Source organism: Equus przewalskii, chromosome 11 (assembly GCF_037783145.1).
Source record: "Equus przewalskii isolate Varuska chromosome 11, EquPr2, whole genome shotgun sequence".
Classification (NCBI taxonomy): Eukaryota; Metazoa; Chordata; class Mammalia; order Perissodactyla; family Equidae; genus Equus; species Equus przewalskii.
This window is the reverse complement of record NC_091841.1, coordinates 10,025,522-10,052,846: the sequence shown is the minus strand read 5'-3', so window position 1 is coordinate 10,052,846 and position 27,325 is coordinate 10,025,522. Positions and strand designations below refer to the sequence as shown.

General features: G+C 51.0%; 1 protein-coding gene across 1 annotated transcript in view; it reads left to right on the top strand.

The window, feature by feature from the left end:
• The first annotated feature begins 1,247 nt into the window (after window positions 1–1,247).
• The window catches only part of SYT13 (synaptotagmin 13), a 45,442-nt gene continuing 19,364 nt past the window's right edge, over window positions 1,248–27,325 (top strand). The window contains exon 1 of the mRNA XM_070563832.1: window positions 1,248–3,468. Within this exon, the coding sequence (XP_070419933.1) occupies window positions 3,286–3,468 (183 nt within the window). The 5' untranslated portion in view covers window positions 1,248–3,285. The remainder of the gene's footprint in view (window positions 3,469–27,325) is intronic.

Here is a 27,325-nt window from a genome sequence, read left to right as displayed (position 1 = left end):
TGATTTCTGAGTCACCAACTGGACACGAGTCCCCTGATCCTCCTTGAACTGTGGGAGGAGCAAGATCCACTTTTATTGAGTTAATCTCTGAGATTTTGAGGTGATTTGTTACTGCAGCAGAACCTAACATGCCCTGAGTTAAAACACCTTCCCAGCTCTCTCATGCACCCTTCCTCCCCTCTACTTTTGGCAAACCACCATCTCTCTGTGCCTCAGTTTCCCTATTGGTCAAATGAAAGGATTTCACAAGGTAATCTCCGAAATCCTTCCAATGTTAAAATTGGGTTGTTCTGCTTATATATTTGTTTCTCTCCAGCACTACGTGCAGACACTAAATATTGGCTCAACAAGAGAATCTGCCATATTTGAAATTCTTTCTGCCAGATAAAAGCATTTTAAAACCTGAGAAATTCGGAGTGGTTACTCAGAATATTTAAACAACACCCAACATCGAACGAGTAAAATATCCATCAAAACATGATGACGACGTTTCATCAAGAGGCTGGGGACGCTTCAGAGATCTACCCCGCAGCCTTCCAGAAGCTCCCCGAAGCACCCTGCTTTGTCCGCCCACAGCCGTCCGGCAGCCCCAGCATTTCCAGGTTTTTGCAGGCATCATCCTCAGACTGTCTCAACTAGTCCACTTGGCTGATTGTCACCCGCCTTTCTCCATAGAGATGATCTCGTTTTCCAAAGGAACTCAGTAATGCCTTTTCTTAGAGAGTTGTCGTTCAAGGCTACTGCCTGGATAACAGTAACCAAAAAAGCAAAAAGGCAAAAGTCGCATCTTTGATGAGACGTAGCCAGGGTGACCCAGAGTGCTGATGACCCAACGGGGTTTCAGATCTCCTGAGGTCCCTCCCAGCTCTGCCATGGGTACACTGTGTGTGACAGAGGCAAGAGGCAAGCTGTTCTCGGGCTGGGGTCCCTCTTCCTGTTAAGAAGGAAGGTCCCTGCAGCTGCTGCCATCCCAGTAACCATGGTAACAACGGGCCACATGACAGATGTCTGATCCCCATCAGACAATGCCCGACATTAAGCGTTCTTTGTCCTTCCCCTCACCCCCACCCCAGACCCCATTAGGTGACATCGAGGGTCTCCCTAGGGAGCAGCTCAGGCATGGGGATCTGGACTGACAGCACTAATTAAACCTCTTATTTCCCCAGGACATTTTGCATTGCCAGGCCCGGGAGCCAAGAAATCCTCCCAGGCAAGCTCTTATGAGCGAGAACGCTGACTCTCCCAACAGGGACTAAGCGGCTTTGTCTCCACAGTTGGCAGCAATGGGGCTCAGCAGGAAAATGTGCCTGGCATACAGCAGGCACAAAATAAATATTTGTGGAAGAGTCGCTTTAATCAAATGGAGCTCATATAGCAAATGGGATTCTTTCCAAGCCACTGGAAGCCCTGCGGGAGATGATCACGTGAGCCATTCACCCTTCAACGGTTACTGAGTGCCTGCTGTATGCACTCATGGGTGATGGTGTGCAGGCTGTAAGGATGTCAGCTTGCTGAATGGATCCCAAGTCCCTTGGAGTGGCGGGGGCTCAAAGGCGTGCTGGGAGGCGTGTAAAGGGGAGCCTGAAGGAATTGGCAAGAACCACATCACAAAGGGTTTTGCATCCAAGTGAAAGCTCTTGGGTTTATCCCTGGAGAAACTTGGAAGACTTTCATGCATGTGAGCGACAGAGTCAGCTCTGCATTTCAGAAATATCCTTTTTGATGCCCCCGAGGGAAAGGATTAGAAACTTGCTTTGACCAAAAAAAACCCTGATGTGTCAGAACTTCTGAAGCCAGGCCTTAAGAGAACTAGTAACTTCTTCTTCCTTCCTCTTGGAATCTAGCCGCCATGCTGTGGGAAGCTCCAGCCACGTGGAGGAGAACCAAAGGACACCAGCTGACCGCCCAGTGGTGCACCCAGGGAAAGCCAAAACCAACTGCTCGCCATGTGGTGCGCCATCTTGGACATTCCAGCCCAGCTGACTGCAGTTCCAGAAGACAGCACACTGAGCAGGAAAACTGTCCTAGCCCAGTCAACCCACAAAATCATGAGAAATCACAAAATAATTGTTCTAAGCCCCTACATCATGGGTGGTTTGTTAGGCGGGGCTGGATACTGGAAACAGTAGGAGGTACCAGCTGGTGGTCACGCCTGCAGCTCAGAAGAAAGGTCTGGCTGGAACATCACAGACTTGGGAGTCACCAGCTTCACGGGAATTTGAAAGCTCTGTTGTGGATGAAATCGCCTACACCTCTTCTGACATGTGCCCAGCTCGCCCAGAGCACAGCCAAACCACAGCAAATGCCTGCTCGATTCCATTAAACGCTCACATAATGAAAAACACTGATAACTACTGTTTTCTGATCTAAGACAGTCCTCATGCCTGGAATTCTAATTTCCCCTCCCTCTAAGCATCCTTCTTTAACTTTCCGCATCTCTCAATCCAGTGGTAACTCCTGGCTGCTGCATTCCATACTCTATATCCTAAGACACTCCTTTCTCTGAGTGGGACGTGTGGACTTGGAATCTGCAAACCTGAGTTCCGGTTCAGAATGACTGGATTTTTCTAGCTGCCCCACATCCCCTCTGAGACTCAACCTCCTCAGCTGGAAATGGGAATACCCACAGATCATGAACGACTGGGTCCACACTAAAGGATAGGTAGATGTAAACAGAATCCTTGCGAGCATCTTCCCCAGGACACGGTCCCGCAGACACATCATCAATTGCCTCCACCCCTACCCCCCTCCCGGTAATGAACACCATCGGAGATGGGAAATCTCCAGCTTTGTGTGTCTGAAAAACGCCTGGAGGACCCAATTTGACAGTCTCCTAGCCAAAGAGGGTGAACAAAGGGTCAGAAGTCTGGGGTCTGGGAAGAGGACCCCCTATGCAGACGGAGCCCGCAGGCTCGGGTCGAGTCCTGGTTTGCCCGCTAACGCACAGCGTGACCTCGGCGAGCTCCTGCCCTTCTTGGGTCTGAGTGTCCTCGTGTGCAAAGCGGGAAGGATGGCCTAAGATCACCCTAAGGCTCCTTCCACCCGAGCGGCTGCGGCTCCCGATGGGGTGGGGTCACGTGCTGGCGGGGAGGGGATGCTGGTTGACGCGGTACCGAGCGCGGGCGCACAGCCGGCTCCGGCCGCCTCCTCCTCTGACGTCCTCCAGCCGCCCTCCCTCCTGCCCTCCCCGCCCTCCGGCGGCGGGAGAGCTGCTGGCACGCTCGGACCCGGAGCTGCCGGGGGGCCGGCCCGGGAGGCGCGAGCCCCGCGCGGGGAGAGGGCACCATGGTGCTGTCGGTGCCCGTGATCGCGCTGGGCGCCACGCTGGGCACGGCCACCAGCATCCTCGCGCTCTGCGGGGTCACCTGCCTGTGCCGGCACATGCACCCCAAGAAGGGGCTGCTGCAGCGGGACCCGGACCCCGACCCGGAGAAGGCGAGGGGCGGCGTGCTGCGACCCGCCCAACAGGTGAGCGGGGGCGGCGCCTCGGGCCCGGGGCGAGGTGGGGGTCTCGCGGGCTGGGCGGCCGGGGAGCTGGTGGGAGGCAGCGGTCCTTTCTCCTTTACGCGACAGAGCGTGGCGGGAGGGGGGATGGGGGATGTGCTCGAGGACCCGCTGAGGGGCCCGGAAGGCCTTGGAGGGTGGGGGAGGGTTCGGGGAGGATAATTAGGGAGAGGGAGGCTGGGGGGCGGGGGCGGGACAGGAGAGGAACGGGGACAGCGGGGACAGCGAGCGCTAAAGGGGAGGGTATGGGAGGGAATGGGAAAGGAGCCTTGGACAGGAATAGGGGCTGGGAGTGCGGGGGGGGGGGGCCTGGGGAGGAGTCGGGGGGCTGAGGGTGCAGTGCGGGGGGCTCGGGGGGAGTCGGGGGACTCGGGGTGCAGTGCGGGGGATTGTGGGTGTCAGGGTACTGGCGGTACAGTGCGGGGGGCTGGGGGGGAGTCGGGGGACTCGGGGTGCAGTGCGGGGGATTGGGGGTGTCAGGGTACTGGAGGTACAGTTCGGGGGGCTGGGGGAGAGTCGGGGACTGGTGCTGCAGTGCGGGGGCTGGGGAAGAGTCGGGGACTGAGGGTGCAGTGCAGGGAGCTGGGGGGAGTCGAGGACTGGGGGTGCCGTACGGGGGGCTGGGGAGTAGTCGGGGACTGAGGGTGCAGTGCGGGGGGGACTGGGGGGGAGTCAGGGGGCTGGGGGGGAGTCGGGGACTGAGGGTGCAGTGCGGGGGACTGGGGGGGAGTCAGGGGGCTGGGGGGAAGTCGGGGACTGAGGGTGCAGTGCAGGGAGCTGGGGGGGAGTCCCAGGAGTGGGCGTGCAGTGCGGTGGGGGGGGCTTGGGAGAGTCCCGGGACTCGGGGTGCAGTGCGGGGGGCTGGGAGGAGTAAGAGGGAGGCTGAGGGCAATGTGACAGGAGGGTGGGGGGGGATGTGGGGGTGCTGTGCGGATGTGGGGGAGGGGACTGTGAGAGGAATCCTGCAGGAGGAGAAGCTTGCAGAATTGGGGCAAGGAGGAAGGGGACTGTGAGAGCCAAGGGACGAGGGGGACTGTGGCTGGTGTGGAGAAAGCACTGACACAGCTGAGAAGGGGGAGCCCACCGAAACCCAGAGGGCAGGCGCATGCTGTGCCCGTAGGTGGGGGGGCGGAGAGCAGGTGCATTCGGAGGGGTCTGAAGGACTCTCCCGGGTCCCAGCAGCCAGAGGGGCTTGCCGTGGCCTCCCCCACGATGTCTCTAAAGATGTGCCTGGCGGCTGGAAGGCTTTTATTCCCTTACTTGCTTATCCCCAGAGCGGCTCAGAGCAGGAAATGGGTGGTGTCCCCATTGTGCGGCGCAGCAGACGGGTCTGGGGACGAGACTGAGAAGGACTTCCCTCCAGGGGCTGTGAACTCCAGGATGAGCCCAGGTGGGACGTGCACAGTGTCCTCTGGAGCATGCGGAGGACTCGAGTCTTGCTGGAGTGGTTTGAGGAAGGCTGGCCCCGGGGGAGGCCCTCTCTGTTCCTTACGGAGCTCAGGGTTCCGGGGAGTGAGGAGCTAAAATCCTGTGATTCCATCTTCCTTCTTCCAGCCACTTACTCAAAAGCTCTGAGACCCAGTAGCAGGCGGCTGGGGTCGGTCACTGTAGAGTGACAGTGGGAGGAAATGGCTGCTGTCCTTGAGGCACTTGCAATCCAAGAAAAGTGACATTGACCCTGGCGGGAGTAGGCACCAGCTTGGCAGCGGGAGGTGGGACACCCAGAACCGTCTGAAATGGGCGTGGCTTAGGTGAGCCCTTCTCCAGAGGTTGTGGCCTGCCGCCTCTCAACCTGCGCCTCTTAAGGGCCCACCATCCTTCTGCCTTTGGCAGTGGTGCCTCTTGAGGGGCTGTCCCCTGCCCTTCCCAGAGAGAACCCCTGGGGAAGGAGTCGGTGTAAATGACCTCCAGGATCCCTTCCAACTCTCTTCTTATTGACGACCGCTTGCCCACACAATGGCCAAGAATCTGCTCAAGGCAAACTTGTCGGTGCTTCTCCCTGGCTTAAAATCATCCACAACTTCTCATTTGGCACGAGTCATAGCAAACCGCTACGTGGCATGTAGCCTGTTCCAGGCTCCGTTCTAAGCACTTTACACTCAATGCATTTAGCAACTGGATGAAGGACTTAAGTGATGATCCCAACTAAAAGATGAAAAAGCTGCGACTCAGAGAGGGTGAGTGACTTGCCCAAGGCCGCACAGCTAGGCAAGTCGTAGAGCTGGATTCTAGCCAAGCTGGCTTGATTCTAGAGTCCGTGCTGTTAGCTACTCCACTCCGCTCCCTCACCTCCTCATCTGGCAGGTGTCCACCTCTCCAGCCACTCTCATGCCAGCTCTCCCCTTCCTCGGCAGTCTTGTCTTCCTGGACTTAACATCCTTCTTAAGGATGCCAGCCTTCCTGTTTTCCTCTGGCTTTCCGCATAGATGGCTACGTCTCATCCTTCAGGTCTCTTTCCATTTAAATTTCTCTTTCTTGGAAAGCATTTTGTCTGCCGCTGTGTGTAATAAAGACCTCCTCCCCGTTACCTTCTCCTATATCGTTTCTTCCACATTCTGTTATACACTTGTGCCAACTGGATGTGACCCGTCTTATCTGCTTACTTGTCTAAGATTTATCCCCAGTGCCCACTCGGAGCCTGGAACCTAGTCGGCGCCCATAAGAAATTGTCAACACAAAGGCATTCGGCCACGTGGGATGGTTGTCTCCAGCCGTGGCTGCATGCATCCTGCCCTTGCAACCCAGGGCCAGCTCGGTAGGGGCGCCGTAAGCAGTTTTGAGACGTGAGACCCACCCATCCAGATTCCCTTACTTGGTTCCCTCGGTGACAAGGATATGTGCTCCTGGGGCGGAGTCTGCAGGCAGGAACCAGGGGAAGCTGGGGTCTCACAGCGTTGGCTCTGTGGCCGTGTGCTCAGACTGTTCCAGCCTCTGACCCAGAGAAAGGAAACAGAGAAAAGACAACGCAACTGACATTTCAAAACGTAAAGGAGGTGGGGTCGGGAGGTGGCGGGTGACAGCAGGGTGAGGGACATGGCGCCTGATGACGAGGAGATGAAGAGTCGGGAAGGCCCTTTGAAGATGTTCCTTGAAGAGCAGGCACAGGGTGGGGAACAGGCTTCCAGATTCCCTGAGCCACTAAGAACTACCGGGATGTCCGTAGGACACAGCGGCCGCCCGGGTCTCCGTGAGTCACTGGTTGTGGTTGCTGGAAAAATTGCTCAGATTTGCAGGCCACACCTGGGAATCTGATTTCTGGACCCAAATGGTTGCATGAGGTTGAAGTTTGTAGTGGTTTTGAAAAGAACTTCAAAATTTTCCCTGGCATTCTTAACCTAACGTCTACAGACCACCCCACCTCCCCCCAACAAAGGGTCTATAGATAAAATTTAAGGGGTTCATGGTCTTGGAGAGGAAAAAAATTAGATCTTTATTTTCACTGACTTCTAACTGACACTTTGCCTTTCCTGTAAGTGGGAACATAAACAACACACCACAGGAGTGTTAATATCTGGGACTTTGTCATGGGTCGTTTCAGAGCACACTACAGCCGTGGCAGCGACTTCACAATGTCGTTTATGCTCATCTCTAATTCTAAATCAGGGTCCTTATTCAAGCTCCTGCACGATCCTCTTATTTAATGAATGAATGAAGACACACACAGATAGCCGTTTCACAAACTGATTTTATCAGCTGCCCCTCTGTAAGCCTGTGTCTTTCATCTCCCACGTTTTCAAACATTCGAAGGAAGCCTCAGACAGCGAAAGGAATCCGTGGAACAGAAAGGTCCAGAATCTCTGCTGAGCGGGAGGTGGCAGAGGGTGGAAGCCCGTCAGTCATCGCCTGGCATGCTTCAAGTCAACCTTCTTCTTTGCTTTCCCGAAACACACACTGTGGACCCTTTTTCCTGCCTTCTTACAATCTCTCACCCTCATCCCAGGATGAAGGGATCCAGTGTCACCACGCCACCCGCTCATGGTCCGGCAGGGACACAGGGCCGTCCCTCGCTGTTGTCAGCCCGGCTTTCAAAGCTGGGTTATTATGCAGTGACCTGGCAGCTGGAGCAAGGAGACAGAGCAGAGAGGCAGAGCGGGGTGTGTGTGTGTGTGTGTATGTGTGATCATCTCCCTTCACGGCTGCTTCTGAATCTATTAGTGCGAGGCAGCTGGTCCCGTTGGTTCCCTCCCCCTGAATTTCCTTTCCACGCTTATCTGCGCTCACCCCATTTCAGGATCTTTTCAGAGGAAGCCCTCTTTTTGGTTAACCTAAGTAACTATAGATGAGAGGGAGAACCACCCTTTCCCACTGCTCTAGACCCCTGACAGCTGCCACTTAGCAGGCGTTGGGGTCCTGTCTTCAGAAAGCTTAAGTTTCAGTGTTCGACTTTTCTCTCCGCATGGTGCTTACCTTGTTGTGCCCTTAAATGAATCTTCTCAAATGTGTCTCAGAGGCCCCCAGGGTGGTCAAAAGCTTTAGCCAAGTTGCCTGGCCCCTCAGCTGTGGTCCTCACACCTATTCATGTCCCCAGCCTCCCAGTGCCACTTACCACCGGGCTCTAAAACCCTACCTCCTTCCAGCAGAGTTGAGAAGCCCCAGGTGGCTTTCCTGGAATGCTGGCACGGTCCATTCAGGATGCTGTGACAAGATACCACAGACGGGGTAGCCTGGAAATGACAGAAATTGATTTCTCGTGGTCCTGGAGGCTGGGAAGTCCAGGGTCCAGGCTCCGGCAGGTTCAGTGTCTGGTGAGAGCCTGCTTCCCGGACTTTCCGCTGCAACCTCACATGGGGGAAAAAGCCAGAGAGCTCCCCAGGCCCTTTGGTAAGGGCACTAATCTCATTTATGAAGGCCTCACCCTCAGGAGCTGACGACCTCCCAGGGGCCCACCTCCTGACAGCGTCAGCATCACCCTGGGGTTAGGTTTCAATAAATAAATTTGGAGGGAACACAAACATTCAGACTGAAGCAAACACTAATAGGTTGATTGCAGGTTTTTATGAAATAATATAAAGAATTTTACGCAGTAATATACGTGTAGAGGAGTCTTCCCCACCCCCAAGATCGAGGAGAGCTTCGTCATTTTTCTCGTGTCCCTGACAACATCTAGGCTGACAGTGGGCACGTGATAACCCTTTGCTGTGTATTTTGAGTCGAATCGTCATGTTGCAACACACACTGAATAAGAGAGGGAAGACACAACGGAGCACACGGTCTTCAGGTTCCATTTCCACCAGATTTGAAACCAAGCCGAGTTTATTTGAAGTGTGTCACTGGGGACAGGTGATGACCGGGGTGGGGCCGAGCTTCTGGGCCCTTGTTTAGAAGCTCTGCCTCTTGACAAGGGTGTTGGTGACACAGGTGCATTCCCTTTATGAAAGAAAATCCATCTGGCTCTACGTCATGATTTGTGTACTTTTCTGTATGTGGTTATACCTGAGTCAAGCTTTTATTAAAATCTGGCATATTGTGGCATAACGTTTGTGAACATTAATTTAGGACCAAGCCAGTGTTTTAATGGCCAGGAAGACTCTGGGGCCACCATCAAGAGACGTGGTCCTTTTTGTGGTCCTTTGTGCACTACCTCCTGGCCTGGTCTGCCCTCTGCTGTTACTCCCGTGGCTCCCTCTTCCTTGGGACGGGGGTCTCGAGACCGTCCGTGTGGCCTTGTGGACACTCCCATCTGTTCTCCCCCCCCTTAGACCTCTAGAGCAACATCTTCTCAGATCTCTTGTCTGAACTCCTGCTTGTAGGAGTGAGGGCGGATCAGAGCCCAGATACTACATTTCATTAGCTAATAGGTTCATTCATCAAAGGTTAATGAGCACTGAAAAGACAGGCGTAGGCTCTTCCTGGTAAGTGGGGAGGCAGACAATGAAGCCAACAATGGCCATGCAGTGTGTTACGGTGCTGCCATGACGGGGGAGGGACGTGGGCCATGGGGAGCCCTTAGCAGGGGTGCCCACCTTCAGCCCAAAGTAGAACTTTCTCCAGTTCCGGCTGGCTGCTCTGCTGAGGTCTGCCCTGTACCTCAGTGATCACGGGAGGCCCCACGAATGGCTAACCTTGCTCCTGGAACTGACTCGATGCTGGGCTGCTGTAAGGTCTGGCCTCCACAGATTGTCACCCTTTAAGAGGATTCATTTCTCAGCTGGTCTCCTGGCTGGTAAACTCTCCTGTTCGTATAAACAAACAAACAAACAAAAGTAGATCCATTTCCATAGAGTAATAAATAAAAGTGATGGTCTAGCTAACGTTTATTGGTCTCTTTATATGTGCCAGGCTGTTCCAAGCACATTAACCGTGTTATTTATATCCTCTCAGTAGCCCTATGCGACATGCCTAATTGTTATTTCCATTTTACCGATGGGAAAAGTAAAACACAGAACGCTTGACTAACTTACTCAGTGGCAGAGCTGAGAATCAAGTTTAGCAAGCCTGGCTCAAGAGCCCACGCTTCTGACCGCTAGGCTGCAGATTAGCAGAAAAAACTCGCCAAAATTTTCTCGGAGCCGCTGTTTCCCCAGATGTGGCATAAATGCATCTACACACGTGCAGGTCAGCTTCGGAAACGTTTCTCAAAGCTTTGAATTGCTTCCCCACCTCTTACATCCACCACGCTTCAGGCGCTGGGGGCAGCCCAGGACCCTCTGGAGAGATTTACATGGTAAATATGTTTGGGCTGGTTGCTTAGCAACATGGAAGATAGTATGAATTTTTCATCAAGAAATTAGCATAGATTATTTTAGGGAGATGAGCCCACACCCGCTGGAAAGCACTCAGCTCTTTGAAACGCAGCGTGGACCTACGTCTGTGTCCATCAGTGTCTTTCCAGTGGCAGGTTCCGGACCCGGCACTCCTCCTTCCCTTCCTAGTCTCACCTCGGGTACAGGTGCCTGGCTCTTCTCTTCACGAGACTGATGGTTCCTTCGTGCCTTTTGTTAACTCCAACAGAAAGCATTGCTGCATCCTTGGACATTTTCACATTTTCAGACGCAGGGCCAGGTTGCCATCAAGCAGCTGGGATACAAGAAAGGGAGTGGAGAGGCCGTAGGAGCATGGTGGAAGTAGCACCGGAAAGGGAAATCTGAGGGGCTTAACGCAAAGGGTGGAGGAAGGGGAGAGACCAGCAGACTGGGGAAACAGCTGACCCAGAAGACAAAGAGGAGACAAGAGAAACAGCGACTGAGCATCCCAGAGACAGACAGGGGAGAAATCAGAATAAACACAGACACTCCCTGTACCGTCCACGCTGCTGGACCCACAGCCTCGCAGTAACCAGTTCATCTCCCACCTCTACCTGAGCGTCGCTGCATTCACCACCCCCCGAGCCTGTTTCTCGCTCACAAACACTGTGAAACCCTGCATTGAGGACGGAGGAGAAAGGCTTCATGGGGACGGGTTTCAAGAACTGAAGGATTCTATATACACTGTCAGAATCAATGCGCATGTGCATCCCAAGGCCCTCCCACAACCATTTGGTAAGAAATAACGGGCTGGTAGATTTCTAAAGGAAAACAGGAGATATCCTCCTGCCTCCCACTTCTCTCCCTCCCTCCCTTCCATCCTTGCTTATATTCAATGAGGACATACTGTGTGCCAGGGTCTGCGGTTGGGGTGGGGATACAGTGGTGACTGCCACCTCCTCAACAACACAAGGACCCCTTCTCAGCCCTTATGAAACTTACAGTGTAATGGGGGAGAGCAGAGTGAATAGAAGAAGAGCACAAATAGATGAAAATGTGTGATAGTGGTAAATGAACTGAAGAGAAAGTTCTGGTGCTAAGAGAGTGTAAGGTGGGACTGACCCCATCAGGGGGGCTGGGCAGGCTTTCCTGGAGAGAGTGACGGCCAAACTGAGAGCCGCAGTGGGAGGGAAGTCAGTTGATCAGGGCAATGGGGAGGTGTGTGCAGGGCTCCTGAGAGGAATGAGGCTGTGCAAAGGTCTGGTGGCAGAAGGAAGCCCAATACTTCGGAGGGCAGAGAAAGGCCAGCGTGCCTGAAGTGCAGAGTGTAAGGGGGAGCCCAGTGTACGATGGTCTGGGGAGATGAACAGGAGCCTGGGCCAGCAGAGCATTGCACACTGTGGACAGGGTCATTCCTTCATTCATTCATTCATGTATACAACATTTATTAATATCTATGTGAGGGGCACTGTTGTAGGTACTAATAATATGACGGTTAGTTATTTTCAAAGCTTTTTGTTGTTGAAGTGAAATTCACATAAAATTAACTATTTTAAAATGTACAAATCAGTGGCATTTAGTGCATTCACAGTGTTGTGCAACCATCACCACCAACTTTTTTTTAAATTATTCTTTCTTCTTCTTTTTTTTAAAGTATGCTTTTTGTTTGGTGAGGAAGATTGGCCCTGAGCTAACATCTGTTGCCAATTTTCCTTTTTTTCTTTTCTCCCCAAAGCCCCAGTACATATTTGTGTATCCTAGTTGTAAATCCTTTTAGTCCCTCCATGTGGGACGCCACCACAGCATGGCTTGATGAGCGGTGCTGGGTCTGTGCCCAGGATCCAAACTGGCGAACCCCGGGCTGCCGAAGCAGAGTGCATGAGCTTAACTGCTCAACCACCAGCCCCCTAATGTGGACATTTCCTATGTTATAATTATAAAATATGTGACCTTTTTTGTCTGATTTCTTTCACTTAGCATAAGGTTTTCAAGGTTCATCCATGTCGTAGCATGTATTAGTAATTTATTTCTTTTTCAGCCTGAATAATGTTCCATTGTCTTCTACGCCTTATTTTGTTTACCCATTCATCAGTTGAAGGTCACGTGAATGAGTCTAACTTTTGGTTACTGCGGATAGTGCTGCTGTACGTTCTCTACGAGTATTTCAGGCCCTGTTTTTAGTTCTTTCAAGTATCTACCTAAGAGTGGAATTGCTGTGTCGTATGGTAATTCTATGTTTAACTTTTTGAGGAAGTGCCAACTGCTTTCCACAGCGGCTGCGCCATTTGACATCCCCACCAGCACCGGGCGAGGGTTCCAGTTTCTTGACATCTTTGCCCGCAGTTGTTATTTTCCTCTTGTTTGGTTCTGTTGTAGTCGTCCTTGTGGGTGTGAAGTGGGATCTCATTGTGGTATTTTCTAAGCTTTTAATTAAAAAAAAAAATCCAAACTCTCGTTTCTAAACTATCCCTCAGTATCCAGCAAGTTTTTAACAAACTCCTCCTCTCTGTGCTGAATGCCCCTTACAAGGGATGCACGTGGGCACGCGCGTGAAAACTCTCCTTGCTCACAGGTCTCACAACGGGCAGAGTGTGTGGCAGCCCCAGTGCCCTGACCTCCCAGCAAATCCGCGCCTGCTGCTCCGTATTTTAAACGTGTTGCACGTCATCACTGTCACCCTCCCCGCCCTTTCCCCCCAAGCTTAGCCCCTCATGGGTCCCAATCTTCTTCACCCAGGTCCCTGGGGGCCCTACAAACCTGGGTCCCATTGAAGTGGTATTTATTCTCTTTCAATATCATTTCCTTGTCATTGACATTATCGGACCAGCGTGATGCCAGCAGGAGCCTTGATCCCCCACGATGTCAGTTTGCTGTGCAGACATGTGCGCTCCTTCCCCCGGGAGGAGTTTCCTCGGTTCTAATTAAGTGAAGGGTATTTGAATTGATTCATATTATAGAAAACTCCTGGGGGGTTTTTACATGGTGTTTAAGCGTGTTACAGTGATACACAGTGACATTTGGGGAAGTTGGTTGGGGTTTTTGGGCGAACTTGGAATGCATTTTACTCTTTTCCATTTAAAATAATGGGATACAGGTGACCGGCGTCTGACATTCGCTAGCCAGCAGGTTTCCATGAACAAATTAGAGTCACAAACAAGGAGGAGGGGTTGCATATGTAAATATATGTATATGCACGTGCGTATGCATATATAAATATGAATAAGAAAAAAGGGGAGGAGCCTCCTACGGGAATTCTGTGAAACTGAGTCTTGGTCCACCCGGCATAGACCCTTCGGTATTTTGACATACTTCATTGGCTCTTCCCACCCTTCATTACTCACAGACATGCCTTCCCTTCCTAGAAAAACTGAGCAGGGCTTGGCAGATAGCAAGAGAAGTGACAAGTGTTGAATGACTGCCTGAGTCAGTGAATGGATGGGTAGATGAATGGGGAGGAGGGGTTCACGGGGCTGCCGCCTCTGCTTGCACCAAAATAACAACTCCCAGCACTGGAATGCAGAGGAAGATGCTGAGCTGCCTGAAGCGTCTCTGTGCTTGCCTTTAGTGACGCAGCCGGGAACCAGGACAAGCCCGGAGGACACGGCAGCCCCACTTTCTATTGATTTCCCCTCCTTTGAGTCTCCGATCGCTTGGCTAACGTTGGAGACAGTTTAAAAAATCTTCAGCTGCAAGACCAATGAGATAACACCCCCGGAGTCCACATTTGACTCAGAAAAGCATTATAACCCACACAGTTTGGGACTTGCTGCTAAGAATGGCATGATGCGGGCGACGTAGGTTATTGAGGCCGGAGAGTGCAGACTTTGCTTTTCAACTAGAATTAAGAATAAGGTTTTGGAGAGGACGGCATTTGAAGATGAAGGTGAGGTGGGGGAAGAGAAATTTGGTGGACAAATAGAAGTTGATAGAAATGGCTGGAAGCGAAGAATCCCTTCACTCAGCTCCAAGGGCATCGGAGCTTCTGATCCCCTCCTCCCTTCTCACGGGGCACGCCACCAGGTGTCTTCAATTGCGTTTCTTTTCCAGCACGATTGCTTCACATAGAAGAAAGGGCAAGGCTATCAGAGAGAAATCAAGCAAGTGGAGGGATGGTATGGCAAGTGTCAAAATTGCATAGGAAAACATCAACAGGATCTGGAGGGCTTTGGGGCACATTTCCTGCAAATGTGTCATCTAATGAGCCCAGATCTTACTACGCAATTAGAATGGATTCTTTAAGCAGCAACATGACAGTCGCCTTTGCTGTCAGCCTCATTAGAAAACACGCAGATGCGACAAGGGCTGGAGAGCAATGAGCATGAGCTGAGGGCACCTGCACGTAACCACTGCATCGTAGTCTTGCGTTTGAGTTTGGAGACCCGCTAGAATTAGTTCTAGCTAATAGGAATCTAGTTTTTTGAGACCGCTTAAAAGAAGAAATTGCCTCTTAGAACGCTAATGTTCATTTTATGATCAAGATACTGAGATACAATGGGATGCAGACTGGACTTAGACCGCGAACCTGAATTTGAATACAGACGCCACCATTTTCCAGCTTAATAACCTTGACCACTCTGAATCCCACTTTTCTGTTATGAAACAGAGATGATCATAAGGTTGGTGAGAATTAACACTTATGAAAGCACCCAGCAGACTCAGCACCCGGCCACTATGCAAAGCAGAGTCTAGACGTCTCTGAATTATTTCTTTATTTCTCCTGGACCAAAGCAATGATGTGTCTGATGTTCACTGTGTAGGAAAGAGAGAGGGCCCATTAAAAGCATTCTGGAAGTGGAAGATGAAAGGCTCCCGTTAGGATGGGAAGGGGAGCACGAACGTTCCACTTCAAGGATATTAATTCATTCAGTGAACATTTCTTGACCACCTACTAGGTACAAGGCACCGGGGACAGCACAGGGACCAGGCGGACACCATCTCTGACTCCTCCCAGTCTAGGGGTAGAGACGTTCATCACAGTCAAACAAATGAATATAAATGGACACCATGTAGGTGTGCAAGAGACGGAAGGATCCTCCTGCAAAAATGATAACTGATTCGTGCTCTGATCTTCAACACTTTTGGAAACTCCTCTCAGTAAAAGAATTTTGAGCATGTACCCCTTATCCATGTACATTTAATTCTTTGTAAAGCGTACATGTGCTTATGTGTTATAGATATAACTCCACTAATATATCGTGTACCTAATAAAACACGCCCAAGAATGGACCTTTTAAAACAATAAGATAAAAGTAAATTATACAATGAAATTCTGTTGGTTTTGTCCCATTCCCCAATTAGACTGTCTTGCATACCCCCGGGGCATACAGTTAGTGGTACTTACTAGGTAAAGGTGGGGATGAGAGTTCGAAGTCTCCTAGGCATAGGGCATGTGCAAAAGCCCTGGGGAAAGAAGAAATATCACTTAGGAGGGACTGAAAGAAGGTCAAAGTGGGCAGAGCACAGAGAGCACGGAGGAAGTGATGAGAACTGAGGGGGGTGGGTCAGGCCAGGGCACACGGGGCCGCCCAGGGCCTCCTGGGCTGCCTTAAGAATTTGGGTTTTATCCCAAGAGCAGTGGAAGCGACTGCCAGGTCTTCAGTGAGATGGAACAGGGGTGGATTTGTGTTGTGGAAAGACCGTTTTGGGTTGGGTAAGAATGGGAGTGAGGAAACCAGAAGGAAGACAGGGAGAAAGACTATGATGGCTCGGGCCGGGGTAGTGGTGGTGGTTTGGAACAGTGTTTAGGGAATAAATTGACTGGCTCTGCCTGTGGGTTGGGTGTAGGCTTCAGGAAGAAGCAGGAGTTGGGGGTGATGCCTGAGTCTTTTCTTACCCAGCTGGAGGGTGGTAGCATTTAGTGAAACAGGGGGCCATGAGGAGGTCTTGGGTTTTAAGCCATGAGTTCACTTTTGTGCAGCGAGAGTGTGAAGAGTCCTTGAAAGATCCCCATGAAGATGTCAACTGTGCTGGTCGGTCAGAGGTCTGGAGCTCACGGATGGCTGTGGTACATATGGGGGAGCTGGAGATGTACACTGGAGAGGCATCCGTAGGAAAGCGTGACCATGGCCATGAGCATGGCTGAGACGGCCCAGGACGAGAGCAGAGGAGACGGGGGAGGACCTGGGAGCAAGTCCTGATGGACGCCAGCGTTTAACGAGACAAAGAGGAGTGGCCAGAGAGGAAGGAGGAAAACCTGGAGGATGGAAGGTCAAAACAATAATAACAATAATGAGAGAAAAAGCTTTTTAAGAGGAAGAGGATCATCAACTGGGAAGCCCAATGCTAGATCAGACTGAAGGAATCCACAGGAATTAGACGGTGAAGGTCATCGGTGACCTTGGAGACCAGTAGTGACTTCACTGGGCTGACGGGGCCTTTGGGATGGGATGTGGAGGGGGTGGCAAATGAGGAAATGAAGGCAGCACCAAGTATAGGCAATTCTGTCGAGATGTGTGGCTGCAGACGGGTCAAGAGGGTTAGGGCAGTGGCTGAGCTGGGAACAAGCAGTCGAAGAATGTTGAGCACATTTAAAAGCTGATGGCAAAGAGCTGGTTGAAAGAAAAACATGAACATTCAAGAGAGGAAAGAATGTTCATAGCCAAGACGTGGAAGCAGCCCAAGTGCCCATCAACGGATGAATGGAAAAAGAAGATGTGGTATATATATATATATATATATATATATATACACACACACAATGGAATACTACTCAGCCATAAAAAAGACAAAATCGTGCCATTTGCAACAACATAGATGGACCTTGAGGATATTACGTTAAGCAAAACAAGCCAGACAGAGAAAGACAAACACTGTATGATTTCACTCACGTGTGGAAGATAAACACATAGATACAGAGAACAGATTAGTGGTTACCAGAGGGGAAGGGGGTGGGGGGTGAGCAAAAGGGGTAAAGGGGTATGTACATCTGGTGATGGATAAAAACTAGAGTGTTGGGGGTGAGCACGATGCAGTCTACACAGAAACTGAAATATAATAATGTACACCTGAAATTACACAATGTTATAATCCAATATGACCTCAATAAAATAATTAAATTTTTTAAAAAGATCAGAAACTAGCTGGTGGAAGGCTGCTACAAATGCTGTGGGGTGGGCTGCGTGGCTGGGATGGAAAAACTGGTCCTGGAGGGCGGGAGCGAGGATGCACGGCCCCCCTGCCGTGTAACAGGACAACAGGACGGGGATGGGCCACCCCATCCACACGGATAAATGAGAGCAGGTTTATACGTCTGTCAGCAGGAAGCTAAGGGCCTCCGTCCTCTTGGCTTCCTTTTTGTCTGTGGAGGAAGTCTGAGAAGATGGAGAAATTCCAGAACGTGGGCTTGAGGGGGGAGTCAGGGAAACAGCAGGATTGCTGGGCAGGACTGAGAGCCTGTCCGAGGTTGGCGACCACGCATTTGTCAGGGAACCATCCTGCCTGTGGAGCGGCTCACCATTCCGCGTTGGTTTCCTTAGCCCCGCGCACCTTTGTAAATATCTGTTTATGAAACTCTCCTCAGTGGCTTTGTCTGAATGTGCCGTCTGCTCCTGCCAAAACCCTTATTGATAGGGTACTCTATCAACATGAGCTATTATTACCAACCCTAATAATGAAGAATAATAAAGAGAGGGCTGGCCCCGTGGCCTAGTGGTTAAGTCCGTGCGCTCCGCTGCAGGCGGCCCAGTGTTTCGTTGGTTCGAATCCTGGGCACGGACATGGCACTGCTCATCAAACCACGCTGAGGCAGCGTCCCACATGCTACAGCTAGAAGGACCCACAACGAAGAATATACAACTATGTACTGGGGGGCTTTGGAGAGAAAAAGGAAAAAATAAAATCTTTAAAAAAAAAAAAAGAATAATAAAGAGAGTCTGTGCATCAGAGGGAGTGTGTACAGATTGGCACAGGTCAGGGCCAACGACGGTAAAGCCTTCTGTTTGCACAAGGCTTGCTTGTTTAGAAGCCGCTTTCATTTTCCCATGTGACCCAGCCTCTGGCGTGGTGCTCTGCGCATCTCCAAGCTTTAGGTACTTGCCAAGCAGACACACCTGCTGTGGGACGGTTCAATCGTTATTCTCATTTCAGAAAGCTTGAAGTGAGCTGAGGGAAAATACTTGACATTTATGGTAACTTGGAGCCAAATACTGTGACATTACTGACCGTCTGTGGTCCAGTTGTATTTTTGTGACAGCGTTTGGTAGGCCGTTGGAATGTTGGCCCATGCGATGCAGAAAGGAAATCCAATAAGTTTGCATCCTGTTTAAAAGAAGGACCAGCTCCTTCCCTGGGTGACACCCCCCGCGTTGAGTCTGCCCAAATGGCAGCTGGGAGGAGAGCTCGAGGGGAGCCCTTAGTGGCCGTCCCTTGAAATCTCCTTGCTGACTATCGTGAAGATCACACAGACAAATCGACCTGTCGCCCAAACGTTGCTGTGGTGTGGACATCCCACGGCTCTCAGGGATTACGCTTTTTTGGAAAGGAGACGTGAGAGGCGATAGTGGAAGTATTTTTCCTTGATACGTTTCTCTGGATTCCTCCGTCTCCTGCGCGTCGCTCCGCCCTGGGCGCTGTGGAATCTTCCTCGGACAAGCCTCGGGCGTGGCTGCTTTCGTTTTCCCATCTTTCGGGGGACGTCCTGGCCTGGTCCCTCACTTCCGCTCCCCTGGGTTACTCCCGCCATGTCTCCGGTGGTCTTCCAGCCTCGAGTTTCCTCCACTTCAGTCCCCCTGCACGCCCCTGCTGGTTTGATTTACTGAAAATACTGTTTGAGCCTGTCATTCTCCTATTCACAAACTATCAAGTCTCTGTACTGCTCATAAAATAGAATTCAAAATCTTTTGCAGGGCGGTCGAGGCCCGTCACGGCATGGCCTCACCATTCCTTTGCAGATCCATTTCTCCAACTGCAACCTGCCTCTTCAGCTGGTTTGCCATACTCCCCGTGGCCCGAGTGTGCTCCCCTCTGCACGCTGCTGCCATTCGCGCCGTTCCAGATGCCTCCACCTCTCCTATCCGTAGTTATCCTTGAAGGTTGGGCTGAAGCCCCTCCTCCAGGAAGCCTTCTCTGATCTCACTGACAATGAGGAGCTCCTCCTAAAGTTTTCTGTAGCAGAAGTCCAGACCCCTGGCCTTTTAAGATTACCTTCTCTATTTACTTCTCTTTTTATAAGAATGCATCAGGAAGAACCAATAGCTTTCATCTTGCGTATCAATTCTTGTGCTTTCATTGATTAGTCATGTCTGCCACGGGCACAGGGTACGAGAGTTGCGGCATGAGCGATTCCTACTTCCCTTTAATGGAATAGCTCACCTCCACCACCGGATGGTAAACCTTCTGAGGTCAGGGACGTCTTCCACGCTGTGTGGGGTGGGTATCCACATAGTCAGCAGGCAACAAGTGTGCGCCGGTTTCTGTTTGGGTAGAAATCTGAGGGTTGCTTAATTGGAGGGTTTTGGCTTAAAACCAAAATATAAGGAGAATCTGGTAGAACAGTCACTGTCTTGTTTTGAAGCTGCTCTTTACAACTTGGCTGTTTTTTGAGCCGCCAGTTTGGAAATTGATGCGCTTTCCAAGTGTCTGCGCATCCGTGGATGGATGTCTTCGATCAGTGGTTCTCTGTGCTTTTCTCCACGCCGCACGCCCTTTGGTGATGGTTTTCACACGCTGGAAGGATTCTGCAAGATTCACCTCCTTTCTCTCCCACTGTCGGAATGCAAATGTGGGAAAGGGGTATTGTTGTAAGAATAACCTTGAACGTACTCTTGTCAATTTTTTTAAATGGGTAAAAAAAAGTATCAAATTTCAGCCCGTTAGTATCATTTGTAATATATTGGCATAATAACAAGGTTGAAAATTGTTGCCTTCATCAGTGGTTTCATCAGTTATTGAAACATCATAGAATCAAAAAATGTTATAGCTCTTCTGAGGTCAAGGAAGCTGGCATATAATCAGATTTTTCAGCCTTTAACACCAAAAAGACATTTTTACATTAAAAACACAGCCCCCACAAATGAGAAACTGAGGGAAAAAGATGTCTAAAGTGTTCAAATGGACACTGTTGGTTAAGACCAGAGACTGATATTAAACATGTGTGCTCCATCTTATAGAAGTTACTGATGACACAGGGCTGAGATCTCCCCCTGAACGTGGACTCAGTTTAACGGAGAGACTTTCAAAGCCCTAATAAACCAATAGAGAGGGAGGGGCCAAGTGGAAATCTTGGAAGTTAAAGGCTGGCTGAGAGATTCTGCTCTGAGTCAAACCCGTTGCCAACAGCCCCGTAATTGCGGCTGGAGATGGGAGGATAAGGATGGGGGGGGGGTTGGAAAGGCTGTGTTTGAGCCACAGATGACCGGCCAGAGGGGTTTCTGTGACCTTTAAAAATATTCCAGCTTTGAAACAATGCTTATGAAGAGTGTTGATACGATTACAACATAGCCTTGACGTTGTTGTGGCTCAAGTCATCAGTGAAACACATTTTTGCCACAAAGGATGTTAAGTCCAGATTCAGAACTGAGATAGAAACAAAGTTGATGCCCAAACATCCAGGCAGTTCATTAAAACAACCAGACAATGGGGTGGGGAGGGTAATGGGGTCTTCAGTCTAACGATGTAGCACCTGCCAGCCAATCAAAAACGATGATTTGGATGTTTCCTTTTTTACCTGTTTATGGTTGGTATCCAGAGTCAAAGCCCCAGAGAACCACGTGGTGCAGTGTCCTGGTCAGCAGCACTGGCTGTGGGGTGGACTTGGGTTCCAAGCCCAGACTGTCATCCATTAGCTGTGGGACCTCGGGCAAGTTTCAAACTCTCTGAGTCTCTGTGTCCTCCTCTGCAAAGGAGAGAAAAGAATTATATTATTTTTATTCATTGTTATTAAGGTACAGAACAGAGAAAATATTAGGCACTCATCTATGGGGTTGTAAGAAGATTAAACACGATAAAGTCTGTAGCACTTCCCAGAGCTTCTGGGCCACAGGAAGTGGTCACGAGACGGCGGCCATCTTGCCCTTTCAGACTGTGTGACGTGACTGATGGAGTCAGCGCAGGGACCAGCTACGAGAAGTAAGTCTTTAGGATCTTGCCATTTTGTGGTTTCCAGTCCTGTGGAGGTCTTTATTTTCTTATTCTGTTCTTAAATTCTGTTTCCTCCGGAAATGTAGGGATTACGGCAACGCTCATTGTCCCTCCCCTTCTCATGGGGCTTTAAGCTGTGCTTGTACCCACTCTTCTCTGGATGCACCGAAGACTTCTATGCGGCTGCCTTGGCCCAGCATGCCCATTCCCCTTCTCCAGCCGCCAGACTGCTGTCTGGGCTTCGGGGGGCACCCAACCAAAAGTCAGAGCTTCAGAATCTTCTTGGAAATCTCCTCCCTCCACACACATCCCACGCCGCCCCCTTCACAGGCGAAGTTTCATTTGCTCCGACATTCTCTGTCTCACGTTTTGCTGGTCTCCATCTTAGCGGTTGTTATTTCTACCCGTCCCCCCACCGCCCATTCCTCCCCGCACTACAGACTGTGTGTGACAGCAGGGACCGGTGTCTGCCGCGACCTCCCTCGTGTAACCCCTTCTCACTGTTGAATGAAGATTGATGGGATGGATGGGTGGATGGCTGGGTACCAGGGTGGCAGTGGGACCTCCCTCCCCCACCCCCAGAACGCTTCTCCTGAGGTCTACCCAAGACCTTAGAAAGACAAGACACCACGTCGCGTTGGGTCTTGTCCAGGCAGGAAGTGTGTGGCCGAGCCATAAAGCCTGCAGGGTCCACAGTCACGGGCCTGGGTTCGAATCCCAGCTCTGCGTCCAGTTAACCTCGTGACCTCAGACCTAAGTCCTCTGTGCCTCCGTGTCCTCCTCTGTAGGCAGTACCGCCTCCCTCGTGGAAGGTGTAAGGTTTAACGGGAACCCTAGGAGTAAGATGCTTATACCCGTATCTGACATAGGATTAATGCTAGATATGGTTTTCCCCTCAAATTTTAGCTCAGGAAGCCTTTCCGGACCCTGAGATTCTTAGTGGACACAACCTGCCCTCCGACTCATCCCCATTACCATCTGCCCTGTCTTGATGGGACTTCTTCCTACCCGAAATTGCCTTTTGCTTCTGCTGGTTTCTTGCCCTCTCCACCGCTGGCAATGCCCAGTCCACGAGGAAAACAGGGCAGTTTGTTCCTGCAGCTGACCAGCATCTGGAGGCTTAAGAAATGTTGAGCGAATGATTGAATGAATGACTACCAGCAGAGAAGGGGTTTGCCCTGGGGAGAGCCGTTACTCCCAGTCGCGTCTCATTCTTGCCAGGTTGGGAGAGGCACATTGATCTGATTGACAGGAGGGCTAACCCCCCAGCAAATGTCCTAGTCTGTTGCGTTTGGTACCAGCTAGGGGGCAGGGAGTGGGCTGGGTGGACCACGTACTAGCCTTTGTAGATTTTAAAATAACCCCAGAGGAGAAAGACACCAGCACGAGGCAAGTCCCAAGGGGAGGGGATTTGAGAAGGGACTGAGGGCACAGACTTGTAATAAACCAAAGAGAAGGTGTCGGAAAGGATAACAAAAGATGCGCGATGGCTGGGTCGCCATGGAAACACCACATGGCGCCTGGACCGGAAGACGAGCTGCTTCTTCAAAGTGAATTTCAACTCTGCAGCTTGAAATCCTCCATCCCTCTGTGACCTGATCCGTGGATTTGCCCATAAGCAGCTGAGAAGTAGAGGTCCTGGCACCAGCAGCCCCCAGGAGCTGGAGGTCTGCCAGACAAACAAACGTCTGTGGGAGCGATAGGACTTGACCGAGATGGGAAGCTTGCGCCGGTGAGCCGCTCACCGCGAGAGGACCTTTCTACATCTACCCCACCTGGCGTTCCGGGGCTCCCCCAAACCAGGGTGTTCCCACATGCTCTGCAGGGACCTCGCACGTCAGGGTCACCCTAGGGAGCTTCATAGAATTGCAGAATTTCCAGCCTCCCCCCAAGACCCCTGGGTCAGACGGCAGGGGTGGGGTCTGGGGAATCTGAATTTTCCGTTTCCCCTGGTGAAATTTATGCACACGGGAGTGTGGCAACCAGCTCTTACAGCCCTGCTCCTCTGACTACAGGCGGCCAGGGACGGAGTAAAGGGCGGTGGGCGAGGCAGGGGCCGGAGCATCAGTCTCAGCAGCACAGAAACACGGGTGAGGGGTGAACTGTGAGTAGAAACGTGAGGAGGTGGGTGAAGGGGCTGCAGGCTCTCTGAAGTGAGTCAGCCTGGGTTTGAATTGAGCCCCTATGGCTCTGGAGCTGGCCATGCGGCCTCATCTGTAAAATGAGATGGATTATAAGAGCGCCTCCTGACAGGGCCATGGTGAGGGTTCAGTGGGCTCATATCTGAACAGAGCAGGGCGTGGGCGGGCAGGGCCACAAGGTGGAAGAGGCTGGGTCTCCAGGTTTGGAGAGGAACAGGAAGACCCTTTCGGACTTCGAGAATTCAACTTTTATGGTGTTCAGCCACTGAGGATTGGGGGCTGTTTGTTACGGAGCAGCTGGCCTTCCCTGACTAACACCAGGCTGTTAACAAGTGGCTTGCGACCCGGGAGGTTCAGCTGCTTGTGAGTCTGTGCAAGGATGTTCTGTGGAAGGAATGGGCAAAGGGGATCCAGCCTTCGGCTTGGTTAAAAGCTTCTATGGCTGCTCCCCAAATTCTCTCCAGGAGCCTTATCTATATGGTTGGAAGGGAAACTTGGAAAGAGGGCGGCTCCCCCCAACAGACTCAGCCTCCAGGAGTCGATCTTTCCCCAGAGGCAAAACGACTCTCTCAGTTAACTTCCAGCAGATCTGGCGGACTTGATGCCTGCTGTCCACACATCAGAGAGAGAGGGTTTTGCTTCTCCGCTAGGAGAGTGTGTGTGTGTGTGTGTGAGTGTGAGCGTGTGTGTGCACATGTGTGTGTTGTGAGACTGTGTGCTCGTGTGTGTGTGTGCTTGAGGAGGGGTGGTGGGAGTGTGGTACCAGCCAGCGTCCTGGGAAATATCCCAAGTCACAAAATAAACAAGGAAGCTTTTCCTTCCTGGTGGTAATGTAAAACAGTTTAACAGTAAAACAAACAACACTTTGACATCAAACACAAAACGTCACATGAATTTTAAAGATAGAACTGGAGATTTCAAGAAAGAGTCCCCGTTGCTCCAGAAGATGGCCCATCCCCTGGGGAAGGGGTTATCCTCCTCCTCCTCCAGAGCCGCCCCTTGGAAGGAAAGTTTGAGAAACATCGATCCAGAGACCAGCGGATCCTAAATACAGCTCCATAGACGGGCTTGGGGCTGGCTGTGTGTAGGACTCACTTTGGACACTTGCTGGGCGTTCAGATTCTCACGCCCACCCCAGAAAGCCTAATTCAGCAGGGTGGATAAAGGGTGTGTGTGTGTGTGTGTGTGTGTGTGTGTGTGTGTGTATGTATCTCTCTATCTTGCTAAATTGTTTTTCTTTTCTTCTTTTATTTTTTTTTGGTGAGGAAGATTGTCACTGAACCAACATCTGTGCCAATCTTCTCTATTTTGTGTGTGAGACGCCACCACAGCATGGCTTGATGAGCGGTGCATGGGTTCACACCCAGGATCCGAACCTGCAAACCCTGGGCAGAATACACTAACTTAACCACTACTCTACTGGGCCGGCCCCTCTCGCTAAATTTTTTAGAGGTACAGTTCACATACAGTGAAATGCACACATTCTAAGTTTATAGTTTGATCAATTTTGACAAATATTTATCCCCAAGGCTGTCACCCATGTCTCTAACGTGCCTCTTACCACTCAGTTCTCCCCAGCAACCACTGTTCTGATTTCTGTCACCATCGAGTAGTCTCATCTGTTCTAGAACTTGACATCAATCTGTGTTTCTCAACCTCGGCACGCCTGACATTTTGAGTCAGATAATTCTTTGCTGTGGGGAGCTGTCCTGTGCGTGGTGGGACAGTTGGCCGAATTCCTGGCCTCCCCTCGTAACAGCTTCTACCCACCAGCTGTGACAGCCAGAATCGTCTGCAGACATTGCAGATGTCCCCTGAGCTGAGAACCACGGATATAAATGAAATCACGCAGTACATCTTGTTATGTCTCATGCCTTCTTTCACTCGGTATGTTTTTGTGATTTTTCCCTGCTGTTGAGTGTCCCATAATTTGTTCCTTCTTATTTTCGAGGGGGATTCATTGTAAGAATATGCCACAATTTATCCATTCTCCTGTTGGTGCACACCGGGGCTGCTTTCCTTCTTTTGTTTGTATGAGTAGAGTTACTATCAATATTCACGTACGTCTTTTTGTGACCATATATTTTCATTTTCCTTGGATAAATACCTCAGAGTGGAATTGCCAGGTCATAGGGTGGATGTAAGTTGAACATTTAAGAAGCTACCGGTTGTCTGACATGGGTTACCATTTTCCCTTCCACCAGCAAATGTGAGCCTTCCTGTTGTTTCACACCCTTGCCAACACTTGGCATTGCCCTTCTTTTTCATTTTAGCCATCCTAATAGATACACCATGGGATCTATATTTTTTACACCATCTTGGATAAGTCTCATGAACAGATGTATTAGTTATCTATTGCCGCATAGCAAATTATCCCAAAACAAGTGGCTTAAAGTAGCACTTACCGTGTCACAGTTTCTGAGGGTCAGGGTCGTGGTCATGGCGCCGCTGGTCCTCTGGCTCAGGGTCTCTCACAGGCTGCCGGGTTGTCCTCATCTGAAGGCTCGATCGGGGAAGGATCCGAGTTCACTCCCGCGGCTGTTGCAGGATTCAGTTCCCCCCGGGCGCCCTCAGGTCCTCCCCGAGTGGGCCTCTCCCTGGAGCAGCTCTCTGCGTTGCAGCCTGTTCAACAGAGGGGCGGGCGACATGGAATCTGATTCTTCTGTCACCTAATCTCAGAAGTGACCTCCCATCCCGTTTGCCGTTTCTGTTCATCAGATGCAAGTCACGAGGGCCGGCCCACGCTCAAGGGACAGGGGTCACACAGGTGAGCAGACAGGGGATGAGGGGCCCCGGGAGCCATTGTAGAAGCATCTGCCACAGCAGCTCTGGTGTGAGAGGAAGGTTGGTCTAGACCAGAGCTTCTCAAACCCTCTGTGGGGAAAGGACCTATTTGTTTTGTTTTCACATCTACTTATTTAATCACAAATGAGTAAAAGAGCGTTCATGTGCTGGCCACAATGCACAAACCCCACTTTGCATAGCACTGGTCTACGCCCCAAGTCAAAAAAGTCTTTCCCACACTTATTGAGGGTTTGCTGTGCCAGCCTCTGAGCTAAGAGCTCTCTACCTGTTGGCTCATCTGCTCCTCCATCCAACCCCAGGAGATAGGTGCTATTGTTAGCATGCTCATTTACAGATGAAGAAACAGAGAGGTTAATTAATCAGACCCAAGATCACACAGCAAGTAATTGGCAGAACCTGGACTCCAACCAGGCTGTCTTGTTTTAGAGCTTGGACACTGACCACCAGGCTGTATGTCAAACTCTTATACACACGTTGGCATGCGTGAGTACCAGTGTTAGGGCCCGGAGGGGCAGAAGCTGGCAGGCCCCTCTCCCCTGGCCCAGCTCCCGTCTGAGGGGGCCTTCCCTGTGCTCAGCTGCAGACCCCAGGCGCAGTGGCCTGTGTGTGTCATCGTCCAAATATTCTATGTCCAGCTCTCCTCTCTGCTCTCTCTTCTTTAAAGTTCGAGTATGAGGGGCAGAGCTGTCTGTCCTCTTCTGCAGCCGAGTCTGCTTGCCCACCCGTAACTTCCTGGGTACTGTGATGCTTTAAGATGGATGCCCCAGCATGAAAACTCAAATTAATAGGCAGTCTTTCCGTGAAAAAATTAATCATGTCGCAAAAGGGGTCGTCTAGGTCTCTGGTAAGCTGAGCATTCGTTTACAGATCATTAACTACGTGATTAATTTCTCTTTTTTCCAACATAAACCCCATAAGGAAAGGCCAGCATCTGTCTTGTTCACGTCTGTGTTCCTAACATGTAGCCTAGGACCCGCCTGTAGTCGGCTCAATAAATATTTGTTCATTAAATGAAGGTTCAGGTCCCTCCCCAACCCCCTGCCCCAAGCCATCTGTCTTAGCCCAGATGTTGGGGAAGCTGAGCCCTCCCGAGGCCTCCAGCCGCTCTGCATCAGG